The 16,152-nt window shown below is 51.7% G+C and overlaps 1 protein-coding gene across 4 annotated transcripts in view; it reads right to left on the reverse strand.

The window, feature by feature from the left end:
• ATE1 (arginyltransferase 1) overlaps positions 1-16,152 on the reverse strand; it is a 214,034-nt gene that overhangs the window by 146,505 nt on the left and 51,377 nt on the right. For all 4 annotated transcript variants that reach the window (XM_029610557.1, XM_029610555.1, XM_029610556.1 and 1 more), the window contains exons 4-5: positions 12,160-12,251; positions 10,811-11,029 (exon numbers count right to left, since the gene is read on the reverse strand). In XM_029610557.1, coding sequence (XP_029466417.1) covers positions 10,811-11,029; positions 12,160-12,251 — 311 coding nt within the window. The remainder of the gene's footprint in view (positions 1-10,810; positions 11,030-12,159; positions 12,252-16,152) is intronic.

Here is a 16,152-nt window from a genome sequence, read left to right on the forward strand (position 1 = left end):
AAGGTCTGCACGGGAGGCGCAGGTGCAGAGGCCATCGCAGGCCATTTGTCATGGGCTGCTTCGGCTACTTTTGGATAACGCTGCTGCAGATGAACAAGGTCTGCACGGGAGGCGCAGGTGCAGAGGCCATCGCAGGCCATTTGTCATGGGCTGCTTCGGCTACTTTTGGATAACGCTGCTGCAGATGAACAAGGTCTGCACGGGAGGCGCAGGTGCAGAGGCCATCGCAGGCCATTTGTCATGGGCTGCTTCTGCTACTTTTGGATAACGCTGCTGCAGATGAACAAGGTCTGCACGGGAGGCGCAGGTGCAGAGGCCACCGCAGGCCATTTGTCATGGGCTGCTTCGGCTACTTTTGGATAACGCTGCTGCAGATGAACAAGGTCTGCACGGGAGGCGCAGGTGCAGAGGCCACCGCAGGCCATTTGTCATGGGCTGCTTCTGCTACTTTTGGATAACGCTGCTGCAGATGAACAAGGTCTGCACGGGAGGCGCAGTGCAGAGGCCATCGCAGGCCATTTGTCATGGGCTGCTTCGGCTACTTTTGGATAACGCTGCTGCAGATGAACAAGGTCTGCACGGGAGGCGCAGGTGCAGAGGCCATCGCAGGCCATTTGTCATGGGCTGCTTCTGCTACTTTTGGATAACGCTGCTGCAGATGAACAAGGTCTGCACGGGAGGCGCAGGTGCAGAGGCCACCGCAGGCCATTTGTCATGGGCTGCTTCTGCTACTTTTGGATAACGCTGCTGCAGATGAACAAGGTCTGCACGGGAGGCGCAGGTGCAGAGGCCACCGCAGGCCATTTGTCATGGGCTGCTTCTGCTACTTTTGGATAACGCTGCTGCAGATGAACAAGGTCTGCACGGGAGGCGCAGGTGCAGAGGCCATCGCAGGCCATTTGTCATGGGCTGCTTCGGCTACTTTTGGATAACGCTGCTGCAGATGAACAAGGTCTGCACGGGAGGCGCAGGTGCAGAGGCCATCGCAGGCCATTTGTCATGGGCTGCTTCTGCTACTTTTGGATAACGCTGCTGCAGATGAACAAGGTCTGCACGGGAGGCGCAGGTGCAGAGGCCACCGCAGGCCATTTGTCATGGGCTGCTTCGGCTACTTTTGGATAACGCTGCTGCAGATGAACAAGGTCTGCACGGGAGGCGCAGTGCAGAGGCCATCACAGGCCATTTGTCATGGGCTGCTTCTGCTACTTTTGGATAACGCTGCTGCAGATGAACAAGGTCTGCACGGGAGGCGCAGGTGCAGAGGCCATCGCAGGCCATTTGTCATGGGCTGCTTCTGCTACTTTTGGATAACGCTGCTGCAGATGAACAAGGTCTGCACGGGAGGCGCAGTGCAGAGGCCATCGCAGGCCATTTGTCATGGGCTGCTTCTGCTACTTTTGGATAACGCTGCTGCAGATGAACAAGGTCTGCACGGGAGGCGCAGTGCAGAGGCCACCGCAGGCCATTTGTCATGGGCTGCTTCTGCTACTTTTGGATAACGCTGCTGCAGATGAACAAGGTCTGCACGGGAGGCGCAGTGCAGAGGCCATCGCAGGCCATTTGTCATGGGCTGCTTCTGCTACTTTTGGATAACGCTGCTGCAGATGAACAAGGTCTGCACGGGAGGCGCAGGTGCAGAGGCCACCGCAGGCCATTTGTCATGGGCTGCTTCTGCTACTTTTGGATAACGCTGCTGCAGATGAACAAGGTCTGCACGGGAGGCGCAGGTGCAGAGGCCATCGCAGGCCATTTGTCATGGGCTGCTTCTGCTACTTTTGGATAACGCTGCTGCAGATGAACAAGGTCTGCACGGGAGGCGCAGGTGCAGAGGCCATCGCAGGCCATTTGTCATGGGCTGCTTCGGCTACTTATGGATAACGCTGCTGCAGATGAACAAGGTCTGCACGGGAGGCGCAGGTGCAGAGGCCATCGCAGGCCATTTGTCATGGGCTGCTTCTGCTACTTTTGGATAACGCTGCTGCAGATGAACAAGGTCTGCACGGGAGGCGCAGGTGCAGAGGCCACCGCAGGCCATTTGTCATGGGCTGCTTCGGCTACTTTTGGATAACGCTGCTGCAGATGAACAAGGTCTGCACGGGAGGCGCAGGTGCAGAGGCCACCGCAGGCCATTTGTCATGGGCTGCTTCTGCTACTTTTGGATAACGCTGCTGCAGATGAACAAGGTCTGCACGGGAGGCGCAGTGCAGAGGCCATCACAGGCCATTTGTCATGGGCTGCTTCTGCTACTTTTGGATAACGCTGCTGCAGATGAACAAGGTCTGCACGGGAGGCGCAGTGCAGAGGCCATCGCAGGCCATTTGTCATGGGCTGCTTCTGCTACTTTTGGATAACGCTGCTGCAGATGAACAAGGTCTGCACGGGAGGCGCAGGTGCAGAGGCCATCGCAGGCCATTTGTCATGGGCTGCTTCGGCTACTTTTGGATAACGCTGCTGCAGATGAACAAGGTCTGCACGGGAGGCGCAGGTGCAGAGGCCATCGCAGGCCATTTGTCATGGGCTGCTTCTGCTACTTTTGGATAACGCTGCTGCAGATGAACAAGGTCTGCACGGGAGGCGCAGGTGCAGAGGCCACCGCAGGCCATTTGTCATGGGCTGCTTCGGCTACTTTTGGATAACGCTGCTGCAGATGAACAAGGTCTGCACGGGAGGCGCAGTGCAGAGGCCATCACAGGCCATTTGTCATGGGCTGCTTCTGCTACTTTTGGATAACGCTGCTGCAGATGAACAAGGTCTGCACTGGAGGCGCAGTGCAGAGGCCATCGCAGGCCATTTGTCATGGGCTGCTTCTGCTACTTTTGGATAACGCTGCTGCAGATGAACAAGGTCTGCACGGGAGGCGCAGTGCAGAGGCCATCACAGGCCATTTGTCATGGGCTGCTTCTGCTACTTTTGGATAACGCTGCTGCAGATGAACAAGGTCTGCACCTGCGCCTCCCGTGCAGAGGCCACCGCAGGCCATTTGTCATGGGCTGCTTCGGCTACTTTGGGAATACATTTGACATTTCTACAGTTCTCTATCCTCTCTCTCCAGTTGTGATGGCTCATACGATGCTGACGTAGTATAAACTGGACAGCACATGTCCCGGCACCAACACACACACACACAAGCAGCCCCAGATCTCCTCAATCCCTGGGTTCCAGCTGACCCAGTCAATGACCATCGTGGTCTTGTCCAGGGGATAAATTTAAGACCGGAGCAATTTGCTTTTCTTTCCTCTTCATAACCCCCGAGCCCAATCCTAAAGCTCTGCAGATGTGACGTGGTCTCGGAATAGTTTGTCTTTTTACAAATCCTCTTCATCCTGTGATTTTCTGCTTCCTCTCTCCACCTCGGCTCATGTGACCCCAGAAATAAACAGCAGGGACGCAGGCCCCCCCTCCCCATGCCTAACTTGTGAGGCTGTGCAGAGACACCAAGCCGCTCTGCACAGGGCAACGACCGCGCTCTTCAATACCCACTTCCTCCCTTTCCTAATTCTTCTTTGAACCGTGCTATCATGGAAAATCTCTGTGTTTCCCTTCCAAGGCGAGAGCTCACATCTGTCAGTCTGGGCTTCTTTAAACTGAAGGTAACCTCTGGCACTGGCTGACGGCACTCGGGTGCAAGACCTCAGAGACGAAGAGGATTACTGCGAGCTGAGCCCTTCCGCTGACAACGTAAACAGGCAGGCTAATGTTTAATTACTTCTGACAGACTAAATCATGGTCCATCTCTCAAGCAGGCACGAGGCTGACCCCTGCGGGCTGGGTACTGTAACAGCAGGTGAGAAGTCAGGCAGCTTTGTAGGGCACAGGGAGCCCCATGCTTAGCACAATCTTATTCATCGCCTGCCAAGGCTGGAGGTGATTTACAGTGTAGCCTACATACTTATAACTAAAACTATACAAAGATATACACCAAGAGCCCGGCTGGTTTCATGCTCGCTTTCCGACCGTGATAATGTTATCTCTCTGCTTCTCTAGTTACATTTGCTTCTTTACTCATCTCCGTCACTGTGCTCTCCCCCCCTCTCCGTGACATTTTCAGAAAGTCAAACCCGGCAGCCGTTGAAGTCTACCGCTCGGGGAGATAACGCCAATAGCTAGGCTTTCCTAAAAGAAAGCTGGCGAGCAGCGAGGTGGAAATGAAAGATTCATAATTCTGGGGCTACCACGTGCAGAGGACGAGCCAGGCATTACACGCATGGGCTGCCCCGCACCATTAAACCGTTCCTGGGACGTAGAAAGGTGTCGGCCACCCGAGTGCTTTGCTCGTTCTCTCGTTAGTGCGCTAATCTGCTGCTCCCCTTCTCTTGTCCACGTGCTCCCCATCTGTCTGCCTGAAAGCAGTGCAGGCTGCATTACGCCACCTCCCTGAGTCCCGAGTCCCCTCGGCTGGGCTGCTTCCACCCTTGCTTGGACCCAGTATGGAGGTTCTTATGCTTCTATGGGATGCTTTTTCCTCATCTCTATGTCCAAAATCTCACCTCCTCCAGATACGGGGATTTTTGGATGCTCTGTTACCTCTTCTTGGACCAACAAAAGATGCTGCAGTATCTCGGCCTCAGAGACTTCCCAGCGGCAATAGCAAGGCTAAAGGTCAGAAGCCTTTCTAGCCAGGAAACGGTCTGGTGTGGATAGTCCAGCTATAGAGGAGGCCTTCCAAGGATGCAAATTAGCAACAACTTTACTGGGAGTTAAGTCCCTGCAGGCAATTTTTAAAGCACCCAGATGGCTTTCATGTCCTGGAAAATCAGCATCAAATGGAAACCCCCAGCAGGGTGGAAAATTCAGGGCCGGTAGAAAGTCCAACAGGTGCCATACATGCACAGTAAAGTACACAAACCCCCAAACTGCCCCTGTTAAACAGCATTCTCAGCCTGAGGGAGGGGCCTGGGCAACTCTCTCTGAAAAATAAACTGCTCTCATTTCTTTTATTTCAGCCTGCTCTAATGGGAGCAGGGCTGCCCTGTATTTTATATCCCCATCAGCATACCTCATCCGGTCAATGGGCCAGGGACCATGCACCGGGGCTTCTCCCACAACCCAGCGATTGCAGGCCCTGAAACCAGCCAGCAGATGTCACCACTGCCTCGGCGGCAGCCCCAGCTCATCCAGGGAGTGGAAGACCAGACATGGGAATGGAGCAGGGTAGCCACTTGGCCGGCCCAGTGAGCAGGGTGTTAAGGGGGAGAGCTGATGGTGTTAAAGGTTCCCAAAGTTTAACAGAGACAAGTGCAAAGTGATGCACTTAGGGAAGAGCAACCCAAATTATAGCGACACAATGCAAGGGTCCACATTGGGAGTCACCACTCAGGAAAAAGATCTGGGTATCATCGTTGAAAATACTTTGAAATCTTCTGCTCAGTGTGCAGCAGCAGCCAAGAAAGCAAATAAAATGCTGGGGATTATTAGGAAAGGAAATGAGAATAAAACGGAAAATGTCATAATGCCTCTGTATCGCTCCATGGTGAGACCGCACCTTGAATACTGTGTACAATTCTGGTCGCCGCATCTCAAAAAGATATAATTGCGATGGAGAAGGTACAGAGAAGGGCAATCAAAATGATAAGGGGAATGGAACAGCTCCCCTATGAGGAAAGACTAAAGAGGTTAGGACTTTTCAGCTTGGAGAAGAGACGGCTGAGGGGGGATATGATAGAGGTGTTTAAAATCATGAGAGGTCTAGAACGGGTAGATGTGAATCGGTTATTTACTCTTTCTTATAATATAAAGACTAGGGGGCACTTCATGAAGTTAGCATGGGGCACATTTAAAACTAATTGGAGAAAGTTCTTTTTCACTCAACGCACAATTAAACTCTGGAATTTGTTGCCAGAGGATGTGGTTAGTGCAGTTAGTATAGCTGTGTTTAAAAAAGGTTTGGATAAGTTCTTGGAGGAGAAGTCCATTACCTGCTATTAAGTTCACTTAGAGAATAGCCACTGCCATTAGCAATGGTTACATGGAATAGACTTAGTGTTTGGGTACTTGCCAGGTTCTTGTGGCCTGGATTGGCCACTGTTGGAAACAGGATGCTGGGCTTGATGGACCCTTGGTCTGACCCAGTATGACAATTTCTTATGTTGAACAGATCCAGGCCTAAACGCGCTGAAGGTGCAGGCAGGCTTTGCTTAGCCATGTGGTAGGCCATGGCGGTGCTTCTTTTCCTGCGCACGTAGGCACGCGTGTCTCACTGCATGGCAGTTGCATGCGCAGAGACCTGTGCGTGGACGTCCGCGACCCAGACTTCAGTGCATATTTGTGCAGTTAATTGTGCACCTAAGACCATGACCTAGATTTGACTACGTCTTTGTGAGGGTACTTATGCACATAGGACCACGACTTAGTCTCCAGCGCATATGCGTGCGTATGCCCGGGTGGCAGCGGTGTGTGCGCAGGAGGCCGCGTAGAGCTGAAGTTCAGGAGAGCTTAGGTGCCGGGGACGAACAGGTCTGAGAGTCTTGCTATCTGTGAGGCTTGCCATCTGGGAGCAATTCAGTCCTCGCTTTCTCTCTGTCTGTGTCATCGCTGTTTAGATGCTCAAAGTGATTTTGGCTACTATAGCTTTTGTCCATGTTGGGACATCCCCTTGGCCTGCGGTTTCTCTGGAGGGAAGTGGTGTGGGGGAGGTGAGGCAATGGTCAGTTCTCCTCCCTTGTTCCCAACGGCAGAAGTTTCCCTGAGAGAGAGGGTTGGAGAGAGCAAGGTTGGGCCTATGGGCTCTGGTATAGATCCATCCTCCTCCTCCTCCTCGGTGGAATGTTTCCAGGGTCTGCAGACCTTTCTGCAGGGGCACCCAGCGAAGGTGAAGCAACCTACTATGTAAGGATCATTTTGTCAGTCATGGTGGGCAAACGCCTCAGGGAAGCTGTCCATGATAATATTCAGGGGGATGTGGATCATGAGACACCGAAAGATTCTGATGGAATTTTTTCTTCTCACCTCTAGAAGAGGGAGAAATCTCATCTGATTGAGAGCTGCATTGGACTCTGCTCAGAGGTTCTCTTTTTTTCACAGAGATGTCTTGCTGAGTTTGTTGGCTCAGTCCCTGAATGCGCTAGGCAAGACCAAAGGTCAATTTAAGTTAAGCATCCTGTTTCTTTCCCCTCTGTATCTAATTAAAGAGTTAATTGGCCTTTAGTAGAATGCCCCAAAGGCAAGTTTTAAAAAAGGGGTGAACCAATTTTCCTATATTCTATCTATTTCGTGGTTCCAAAAAAAAAAAAAAAAATGGACGTTTCAGCCGATTTTGGATTTAAAGAAGGTAAATGCGACTCTCAAGGTATCCCATTTCCACATGGAGACTCTGAGGTCCGTTACAGCTGTGGTACGCAAGGGAGAGTTCTTGGCATCTCTTGACTTGACAGAGGTGTATCTGCTCATAGCCATCAGGCCGGAGCACCAGAGATTCCTGAGGTTCATGGTCCTAGGGGAGCATTTTCAGTTTCAATCCCTTTCCTTCAGCTGGCGACGGCTCCATGTACCTTCAAGGTGGTGGTGGTGGTTGTGTTGGTGCATCCGTGTCTGGACAACTGGCTCATTCTGGGGCCGCGATTTCCAATTCCTTCAAGACAGGAAGGATTAAAAAGCTTAACTCGTCCTTACCAAACAATCTGAGCACCTGGGGGTCATCTCCATCCACAGCCACCTGCCATCCAACCCGGGCGCCCCCGGGGAGTCCGGAGCGAGGTCCGGCGCCTCCGGAACCCCCCTGCGGACGAGGGCAGTGAGCCCCAGCTTTCCCCATATCTCAACCTGCCTTGGGGATCTTTGGTGGAGGGGGACCTTCCACCTCCAAACCAGCTTCTGCCTCTAAAAACGCTTTGTGCATTAACAGCACAAACCGCGAAGAAAAAGGAACCACCCACCTTTTTAAACTGTCCCCCGCGGGTCGATGCGCCTCCGAATCGGGTGTGCTCTGTGGAGTTAAGGCAGGCGGTGAAGGAGGAGGGGAGACTTCCTCCTCCGACGCCGATTCCTCTTGTCTGCCGCGTGGCCAAGATGGCCGCCGCCCCCCCTGTCTAGGGGAGGCGGGGCCGAAGCTCGGGAACCCTGAACTCGCTTTTGCCGCGCTGAGAAGGGGAGAGAGGTTCCGCTGCAGGCAGCGCTCGGCCCCCGAGAGGGTCCCTCGCCCCTGGGAAGACATCGGGAGCAGAGACCCTCTCGGGGGAGTCGCGCCCCCGCCCCCCCACAGGCCGTGCAGGCCGAAGATCGCGGCATCCAGCAGGAAAAGCGCGCCAAAATAAGCAGGCAAGTACCCTGTCAGCAAGCACGCGCCGGGTGAGCCAGCCTCCCCCTCCGGAGTCCTCAGTAGTAAAGGCGGCAGGCCGGGGCTGTAACTCCAAGCGCACTGCCTGTCCCCAACAGGGCTTAAGTGCCCTTTTTATTTTTTTGTGACTCAGTAGTAAACGCGGCAGGCAGGGGCTGTAACTCCAAGCGCACTGCCTGTCCCCAACAGGGCTTAAGTGCCCTTTTTATTTTTTTGTGACTCAGTAGTAAACGCGGCAGGCCGGGGCTGTAACTCCAAGCGCACTGCCTGTCCCCAACAGGGCTTAAGTGCCCTTTTTATTTTTTTGTGACTCAGTAGTAACGCGGCAGGCCGGGGCTGTAACTCCAAGCGCACTGCCTGTCCCCAACAGGGCTTAAGTGCCCTTTTTATTTTTTTGTGACTCAGTAGTAAACGCGGCAGGCCGGGGCTGTAACTCCAAGCGCACTGCCTGTCCCCAACAGGGCTTAAGTGCCCTTTTTATTTTTTTGTGACTCAGTAGTAAACGCGGCAGGCCGGGGCTGTAACTCCAAGCGCACTGCCTGTCCCCAACAGGGCTTAAGTGCCCTTTTTATTTTTTTGTGACTCAGTAGTAAACGCGGCAGGCCGGGGCTGTAACTCCAAGCGCACTGCCTGTCCCCAACAGGGCTTAAGTGCCCTTTTTATTTTTTTGTGACTCAGTAGTAAACGCGGCAGGCCGGGGCTGTAACTCCAAGCGCACTGCCTGTCCCCAACAGGGCTTAAGTGCCCTTTTTTATTTTTTTTTGTGACAAGAGAGAAAAACCAAATGCAAGCCCCCTTCAGAGCACAAAACCCTGGAATAGTGGGGGGAGGGTGACCGGCCCACCGGTAAGCTCTCCCCCAGCCTACTGGGACACACTAGCTCCGGGGAAAGTCAGGGGGCAATGCCCTCGCTGCGCTGCGAACACCACACAAACACATTAAACATACTTTTTTTTTAAAGAATCCCCCAATAAGGGAGAAACCAGTTGATCTAGCCAGTAAACAAAATTAAATTGGTGAAAACTGGAAATTCGCAGACCACAAACCTAACCAGACCAGGACCGCAGGTTATGCCTCTCAATCTGCTGGAGTCAGAGAAATACTGAGGGATCGCAGGAGGCACACCGGGATATCTGGGGGGTGCTTTTCAGCTTTTCTCTGACTCCATCTGCTGGAGGGGAGGCATAACCCAGCAGTCTGGACTGATCCGGGTACGTACAGGGAACCGAAGGCGTTGGTTGAGGAGGGATTCCCCTGCCTCTTCCACCAACGCTGCCGACACTGCTAGGGAATCGAAAATGGCCACCACTCCCGCACTGATGGGAAGAGCCTCAGCGCTCGATCCTGCCACCCGCAAAGCTTGTTTAGCTGTCGGTCTGGCGCTGGGCTCCCCCAAAGTGCCTTCCCCACCAGGGATGCACAAAGAATAGAAGTCATCTGACTTTAGGCATGACCGCAAGTCTGCACACGAAGGGCACTGCCTGCCTTATGTCACTGCCATGCGGAGCGAGCAGTGCATCGCTATCGCCACCCCATTTACCTGACCCTCAGAAAACCCTGGGTGACGGGTGAAGCAGCGATTGAGGTCCTGAGTGACCTGCACAACGATTCCACTGCCTCCCGGTCACACTTGCTTTTTTTTTTTAAACCGCATCCACATCTGTAACTTGTCCCGGTACAGGAACAGAAATTCAATTCTTCCCTCCTCAGACGGGACCCAAAAGGCAGAACTGCCAGTGGAACCAACACTGCCCCATGGGAGATGAGGGATCTGGACCACCAGATATACAGCCCCACGGAATCTCGGAGCAAGCTGTCATCAAGGGTCACCACCCCCTGCTCGTCCACCTCAAACCAGGGGCGGATGGCCCCACCAGGACCTAACAACCCCCTGGGAGGAACTGGAGAGCTCTCTTCTCTTTTATATATACACTCCAGACTACAGGTTTTACACCACTACCATCTGCTGGAGACAGAGAAATACTGAGGGCCTGCAGGTGGCACCCTGGATTATGTACAGTGTCCGTGAAATTTTCTCTGTCTCCATCTGCTGGCAGGAAGGCAAAACCCAGGAGTTTGGACTGTTCTAGGTATGTACAGGGAACTCCTTCTTTAATGCATTTTGATTTGTATGTTTTAGACAGAATATGAAAAATGCACAAGGGTGTGAAGACTTTTACAAGGCACTGTACGTCCCTCATATTACTCATTTATTTATAAAACATTTATAGACCACACTATCTAAAACTCTAGGCGGTATACAATAAAGCTTATTGCTATGCAGAGGAAAATTGGGAGATTTTTCCTGAGCCTTCCTGAGGTTCCAGCACTGTGCCAAATATTCCTCCAATTTCATTAGTCCTTTGAATATCTGAGGGATTACCAGACATACAGCAGCGAGGCACAAATCTCCTTTACCGTCCCACTGGTCCCCAGGAGCACACACTCCACCCACCCTGTACCCTGGCAGCGGATGTACAGTTCTGCTGAGTGCAGTACACAGCTACTGCCTTTCACCCTGGCACAGTTCTCACTCACCTGCTCTCGGTGCACATTCAGCCTGCGATGGAGCAGCAGCAGCAGCAGTTTCTGGGCACTGTGGCATCTCCTGCTCTGTGCTCACCCCCATACACGGCTCCTGACTGCTCAAGGCACAAGCTTCCTCTTCTCCAGCATCCAGCAGTCTCAGCTCTGCCTCACTGACTGATGCAAAGGCTGGGGCAACGAGAGCCTCAGCATGAGACTCCATTGGCTCACCTGCATGATGAGTAAAGAGAGAGGTCAGAATCAGTGCAGCACCCTGCAGGAGTTAATCCTCTTTTATGGGAGTGAGGTCATTCACTCCTAACTATACAGAACTCCAAAGGAAATCCTAACACCTCCAGCCCTACAAACAAAAATACCTTTAATACTGGGCGAAATTACTTCTTACCTGATTATTTACTTTTCTCTAGGCCAGGCAGGCCAGGCCATACGAGTGATGCCTTTATAGCCTACAATAATGACATCCTCAGCCCATTCGTTAGATCTGCAAACCATGAGCATCTAGGCCACGCTAGAGCTATCAGAATAACCAGACTTAGACATCTTTCTATTCACCGAACGGGGACATGGTGAGAAAATGTAGATCAAAATGCTTCAAAGCTATGCCTGAGACAGTTCTGGTCGCCGTTTATAATTGCGTTGGAAAAGGTACAGAGAGGCGCAACCAAAATGATAAAGGGGATGGAACAGCTCCCCTATGAGGAAAGGCTGAAGAGGTTAGGGCTGTTCAGCTTGGAGAAGAGACGGCTGAGGGGGGATATGGTAGAGGTCTTTAAGATCATGAGAGGTCTAAACAGATAAATTTGAATCGGTTATTTACTCTTTCAGATAATAGGAGGACTAGGGGGGGGTTACCCCCATGAATTTAATAAGTAGGACATTCAAAACAAATCGGAGAAAATTCTTTTTGCCTCAGTGCACAATTAAGCTCTGAATTCACTGCCAGAGGACGTTAAGGCAGTTAGCATAGCTGGGTTTAAAAAAGGTTTGGACAAGTTCCTGGAGGAGAAGTCCATAAACTGTTATTAAACCAAGTAGACTTAGGGAATAGCCACTGCTTATCACTGCACAATAGCAGCATGGTTGTCCATTTACCATCTGGAATCTTGCCAGGTATTTATTTAAATTGTTTATTCCGCCAATTCACAAACTCTCAGCGGCTGTGTGACCTTGATTGGTCACTGAAGAAAACGGGACCCTGGGCTGGATGAACTCTTGGTCTGACCCAGTCTGGCAATTCTTACGTTCTCATGAGAGAAGCTCTCCAGTGCTGCTCAGGCAGACATCACCCAGATGGAGCCCCAGGGACATCTGCAGCAGCTCAGGAGTCGATGAGCACCCACCTCTGCAGGTTTCCCCTTTAGAAAGAAACTTCAGCATTTTCTTCAAAACTTTCTTATGAGATTTGGAAGAGTGAAAATCCAGAGCGGAGCACCTACAAGAGGAAAGGAAGACAGTGTCAGGTGTCCTGTTCAGAAGGCCATGATGGAGAAAACAACAATTCCCTCAAAATCAGGCACTTTACTGCCTGGACAGAGATCTAGGTAGATTTTATATATCCAGAGGGTGGTATTAAAAGGGGAGATGGTACTGGTGGCAATTTTAGTGCACCAGATGAGGACTGGGGTATCTCAACAAGATTCTGGACTCCCTTCACGGGGCTCTTGGTCATAATTGGTTTCCACACTTTAATGCCGCTGTTAGAACAGATGTAGTTTGATTACACTCCTGCCCAGTGTATTGCTCTGTGGATGGATCAGGATGTTTATGGGTTGGTGGTTTTGTTTATTTGTTTGCTTTGTGTTCGGGTCTAATTGGACTAAAGGAAAATTGGTCCTTACCTGCTAATTTTCATTCCTGCAGTACCATGAATCAGTCCAGACTCCTGGGTTTATTCATCCCTGCCAGCAGATGGAGACAGAGAGAGTTTCACTGAAGCTGCTTGATAAGCACTGGTGCCACCTGCAGTTCCTCAGTATTGATATGTTCCCAAGAAAGAAAAAAAAAAAGACGCGCAAAACTTGAAACAAACTGGCAAAACTGGTAAAATTGTGAATAAAAAACTAGCAGTACTTAACCAAAACGAAAGGCATATGCCAAAAGGATTTCAGCTGAGTGGAGGACTCTCCACCTCAAAAATCAGGCGGGTTCTGGACTGATCCGTGGTACTACAGGATCGAAAATTAGCAGGTAAGGACCAATTTTCCTTTCCCTATACGTACCCGGATCAGTCCAGACTCCTGGGATGTACCAAAGCTTCCTACTTAGGGTGGGACTTGGAGAGTCCCGCTCGCAAGACACTTTTCGCCAAACGATCCAGCCCGGGTCCCCAACATCCAGCCTGACTGAGAAGACAAGGAAGCTGACTTAGGCGTAGCAGTCCATCCACTGCTAAGTTGACGAGATCTGCGAACCACAGTCGACGCGGCCACTCCGGGGCTACTAGCACTACATCCCCTGGATGCTTTTCTATGACACAAGACCTTGCCCACTAGAGGCCAAGGAGGAAAATCAGAGAGCAGAATCCCCTGAGGCCAGGGTACCACCAGAGCGTTGACTACCTCGGCCCCGTATTCTCTTCTGAGGCTGAAAAAACAAGGAGCTTTCGCATTGAGCCGGGTCACCATCAACTCTACGTGGGGACAACCCCACAGTTCTCGGATGAGCTGCATCGCTGAATCCAATTCCCATTCGCCTGGATCCAAGCTCTTGCGATTGAGGAAATCGGCCTGGACATTCTCAACGCCCGCAATATGAGATACTGCTATCTGAACCAAGTACTGCTCCACCCAGCGAGACACACCCCCAGACTCTTGGTGCCACCCTGTCGATTGATGTAAGCCACTGTCGTCGCATTGTCCGACAGAACCCTGACTGAGAGGGGGGTCCCTCCCCCCCGAAATACTTGCAGAACAAAGGCTGGCTCGGCTGAGACGCGCCAGAGCCGCACTGCAAGCGTGGAACGCTGAGCTGCGAACCATTCCCCCCAGAGGCAGGAAAAGACAAACCCTCCCCGCTGACAGAAAATAAAAAGAAACGTTGGTAAAAAACGCACAGATGGGGCAGCTCCAGAGCCTCGCCGCTCAGCTGCTCCTTAAGTGACACCTTCCTGTTTCACTAAACTTTTCTTTTTACTTTACTAAAACAGAAAAAGCAAGGGCTCTCCTCCTCTACGGCTGGAGGGAGCTGTCCAGCACAGTTCAGCCAAAAACAGCCTAGGAGAGGAAGAGGCCCTGAAAAAGAAAAAAGGAGCAGAGGGGAGAGACACCCCAAGGCTGAAAGCCGCCTCGTGGGAGGGAGGGGGATCTAGACCACCAGATTTGCACCCCACATATCACTAAAGATCGAGCGCCCCAAAAGGTCACTGATCTCCAGCTCATCTACCTCGACCAAACAGGGATAGGGTCCCCTCAAGATCCAAAACCCTGGGAGGAAGGCTCACCCAAAAAAGAAAAAGGGAAAAAAAACTAAAAAAAAAACTGCAGGTTTAAGCACCAGCCACAGAGAAATACTGAGGAACTGCAGGTGGCACCAGGGCGCATCAAGCAGCTTCTGTGAAACTCTCTCTGTCTCCATCTGCTGGCAGGGATGAATAAACCCAGGAGTCTGAACTGATCCAAGTACGTACAAGGAACAGAGAAATACTGAGGAACTGCAGGTGGCACCAGGGCGGATCAAGCAGCTTCTGTGAAACTCTCTCTGTCTCCATCTGCTGGCAGGGATGAATAAACCCAGGAGTCTGAACTGATCCAAGTACGTACAGGGAAACAAGGTTTGAGCAATTTTATTTATTTATTTTTTTAACTTTAAGCTAATTCCTACCTGCTGTTTACTGATACGTGTCAATGTCCTTAATCAAGGAATACCGTATTGCTGTAATTTGCCCTAAACATACAAAGTTCAGATAAATGCAGAGCAGAAATGCCTGTTTAAATTAAAGTGATGTCAACCTACGTAGGGCAAGAGCTAGACGATGTGGTCAGCAGTCTCCCAAAATTAAAAGTCCCTGCGACCTTCATTATCACAGTCTGAATAAATGCCCCTGGAGGGATTGCTAAAAGAAAATTATTACTTACCTGCTAATTTTCGTTCCTGTAGTACCATGGATCAGTCCAGACCGTGGGTTATGTCCCCATTCCAGCAGATGGAGTCAGCCAAAGCTTTGAGGGGGCGTCACCATAAGTACTACTACCCCCTCTGCAGGAGTTCAGTATCGAGTATATCAAAGCCCGAGTAAACAAACAAACCCCCGTATTGGATCAAGTTTAAAGTGAACGGCAACAAACAGCCGCACACCCAAAGAATGAACTGTAACCCTCCCACCAACGGGTAGGAGGACATGAATACAGCACGCCAACCCCAAGAGGGACTGCGAAATACAGTGAGAACTGAGAAATCGTGAAAAACAGGAATGATCACTATCGCCCCATAGAAGACAGCTGAGCAGGATTACAACCCAGAAGTGGTGGGCGTCTGGACTGATCCATGGTACTACAGGAACGAAAATTAGCAGGTAAGTAATAATTTTCTTTTCCCTGTACGTACCTGGATCAGTCCAGACCGTGGGATGTACCCAAGCTTCCCTAAACCGGGTGGGGTCCTGCGAGGCCTGCTCGGAGAACCTGCTCGCCAAAATGCCCAGAGACAGAAGAGGCGAGGTGTAGACGATAGTGCCTTGAGAACGTATGTAACGACTTCCAGGTGGCCGCACGACAGATTTCCTGTGGGGAGACCGAGCGAGTCTCCGCCCAGGAAGCCGCCTGCGAACGCGTAGAATGCGCCCCGATGCCGGGCGGGGGAGTCCGCCCCGCCCCAGCGTAAGGAGCGGCAATGCTGGCTTTCAGCCATCGGGCCACGGTCGTCTTTGAGGCCTGGGAACCCTTCCGAGGACCGGGCCAAAGTACGAAGAGATGGTCGGAAGTCCGGAACTCATTCGTATCCTCCAGATAGATATGCAGAGCGCGCTTGACATCCAGAAGTCGGAGAGCCCTTGGTTCAGACGACGAGAAAGACGGCAGTTCCACCGTCTGATTCACATGGAACGCAGACACCGCCTTCGGAAGGAAGGAGGGAACAGTGCGGAGCGAAACTCCGGAGTCAGAGAAGTGGAGATAGGGTTCTCTACGCGACAGGGCCTGCAGTTCCGAGATGCGTCGAGCGGAGCAAATGGCCACCAGAAACACTGTCTTGAGAGTGAGGTCCTTAATCGTCGCATTGCGCAATGGTTCGAACGGAGGTTCCGACATAGAGCGGAGCACGAGGTTAAGACTCCAAGCGGGACAAGGTTCCCGGACCGGAGGTCGCAAGTGCTTGACACCCTTGAGGAAACGCATAAT

The sequence above is a fragment of the Rhinatrema bivittatum genome, chromosome 7 (genome assembly GCF_901001135.1).
Source record: "Rhinatrema bivittatum chromosome 7, aRhiBiv1.1, whole genome shotgun sequence".
Lineage (NCBI taxonomy): Eukaryota > Metazoa > Chordata > Amphibia > Gymnophiona > Rhinatrematidae > Rhinatrema > Rhinatrema bivittatum.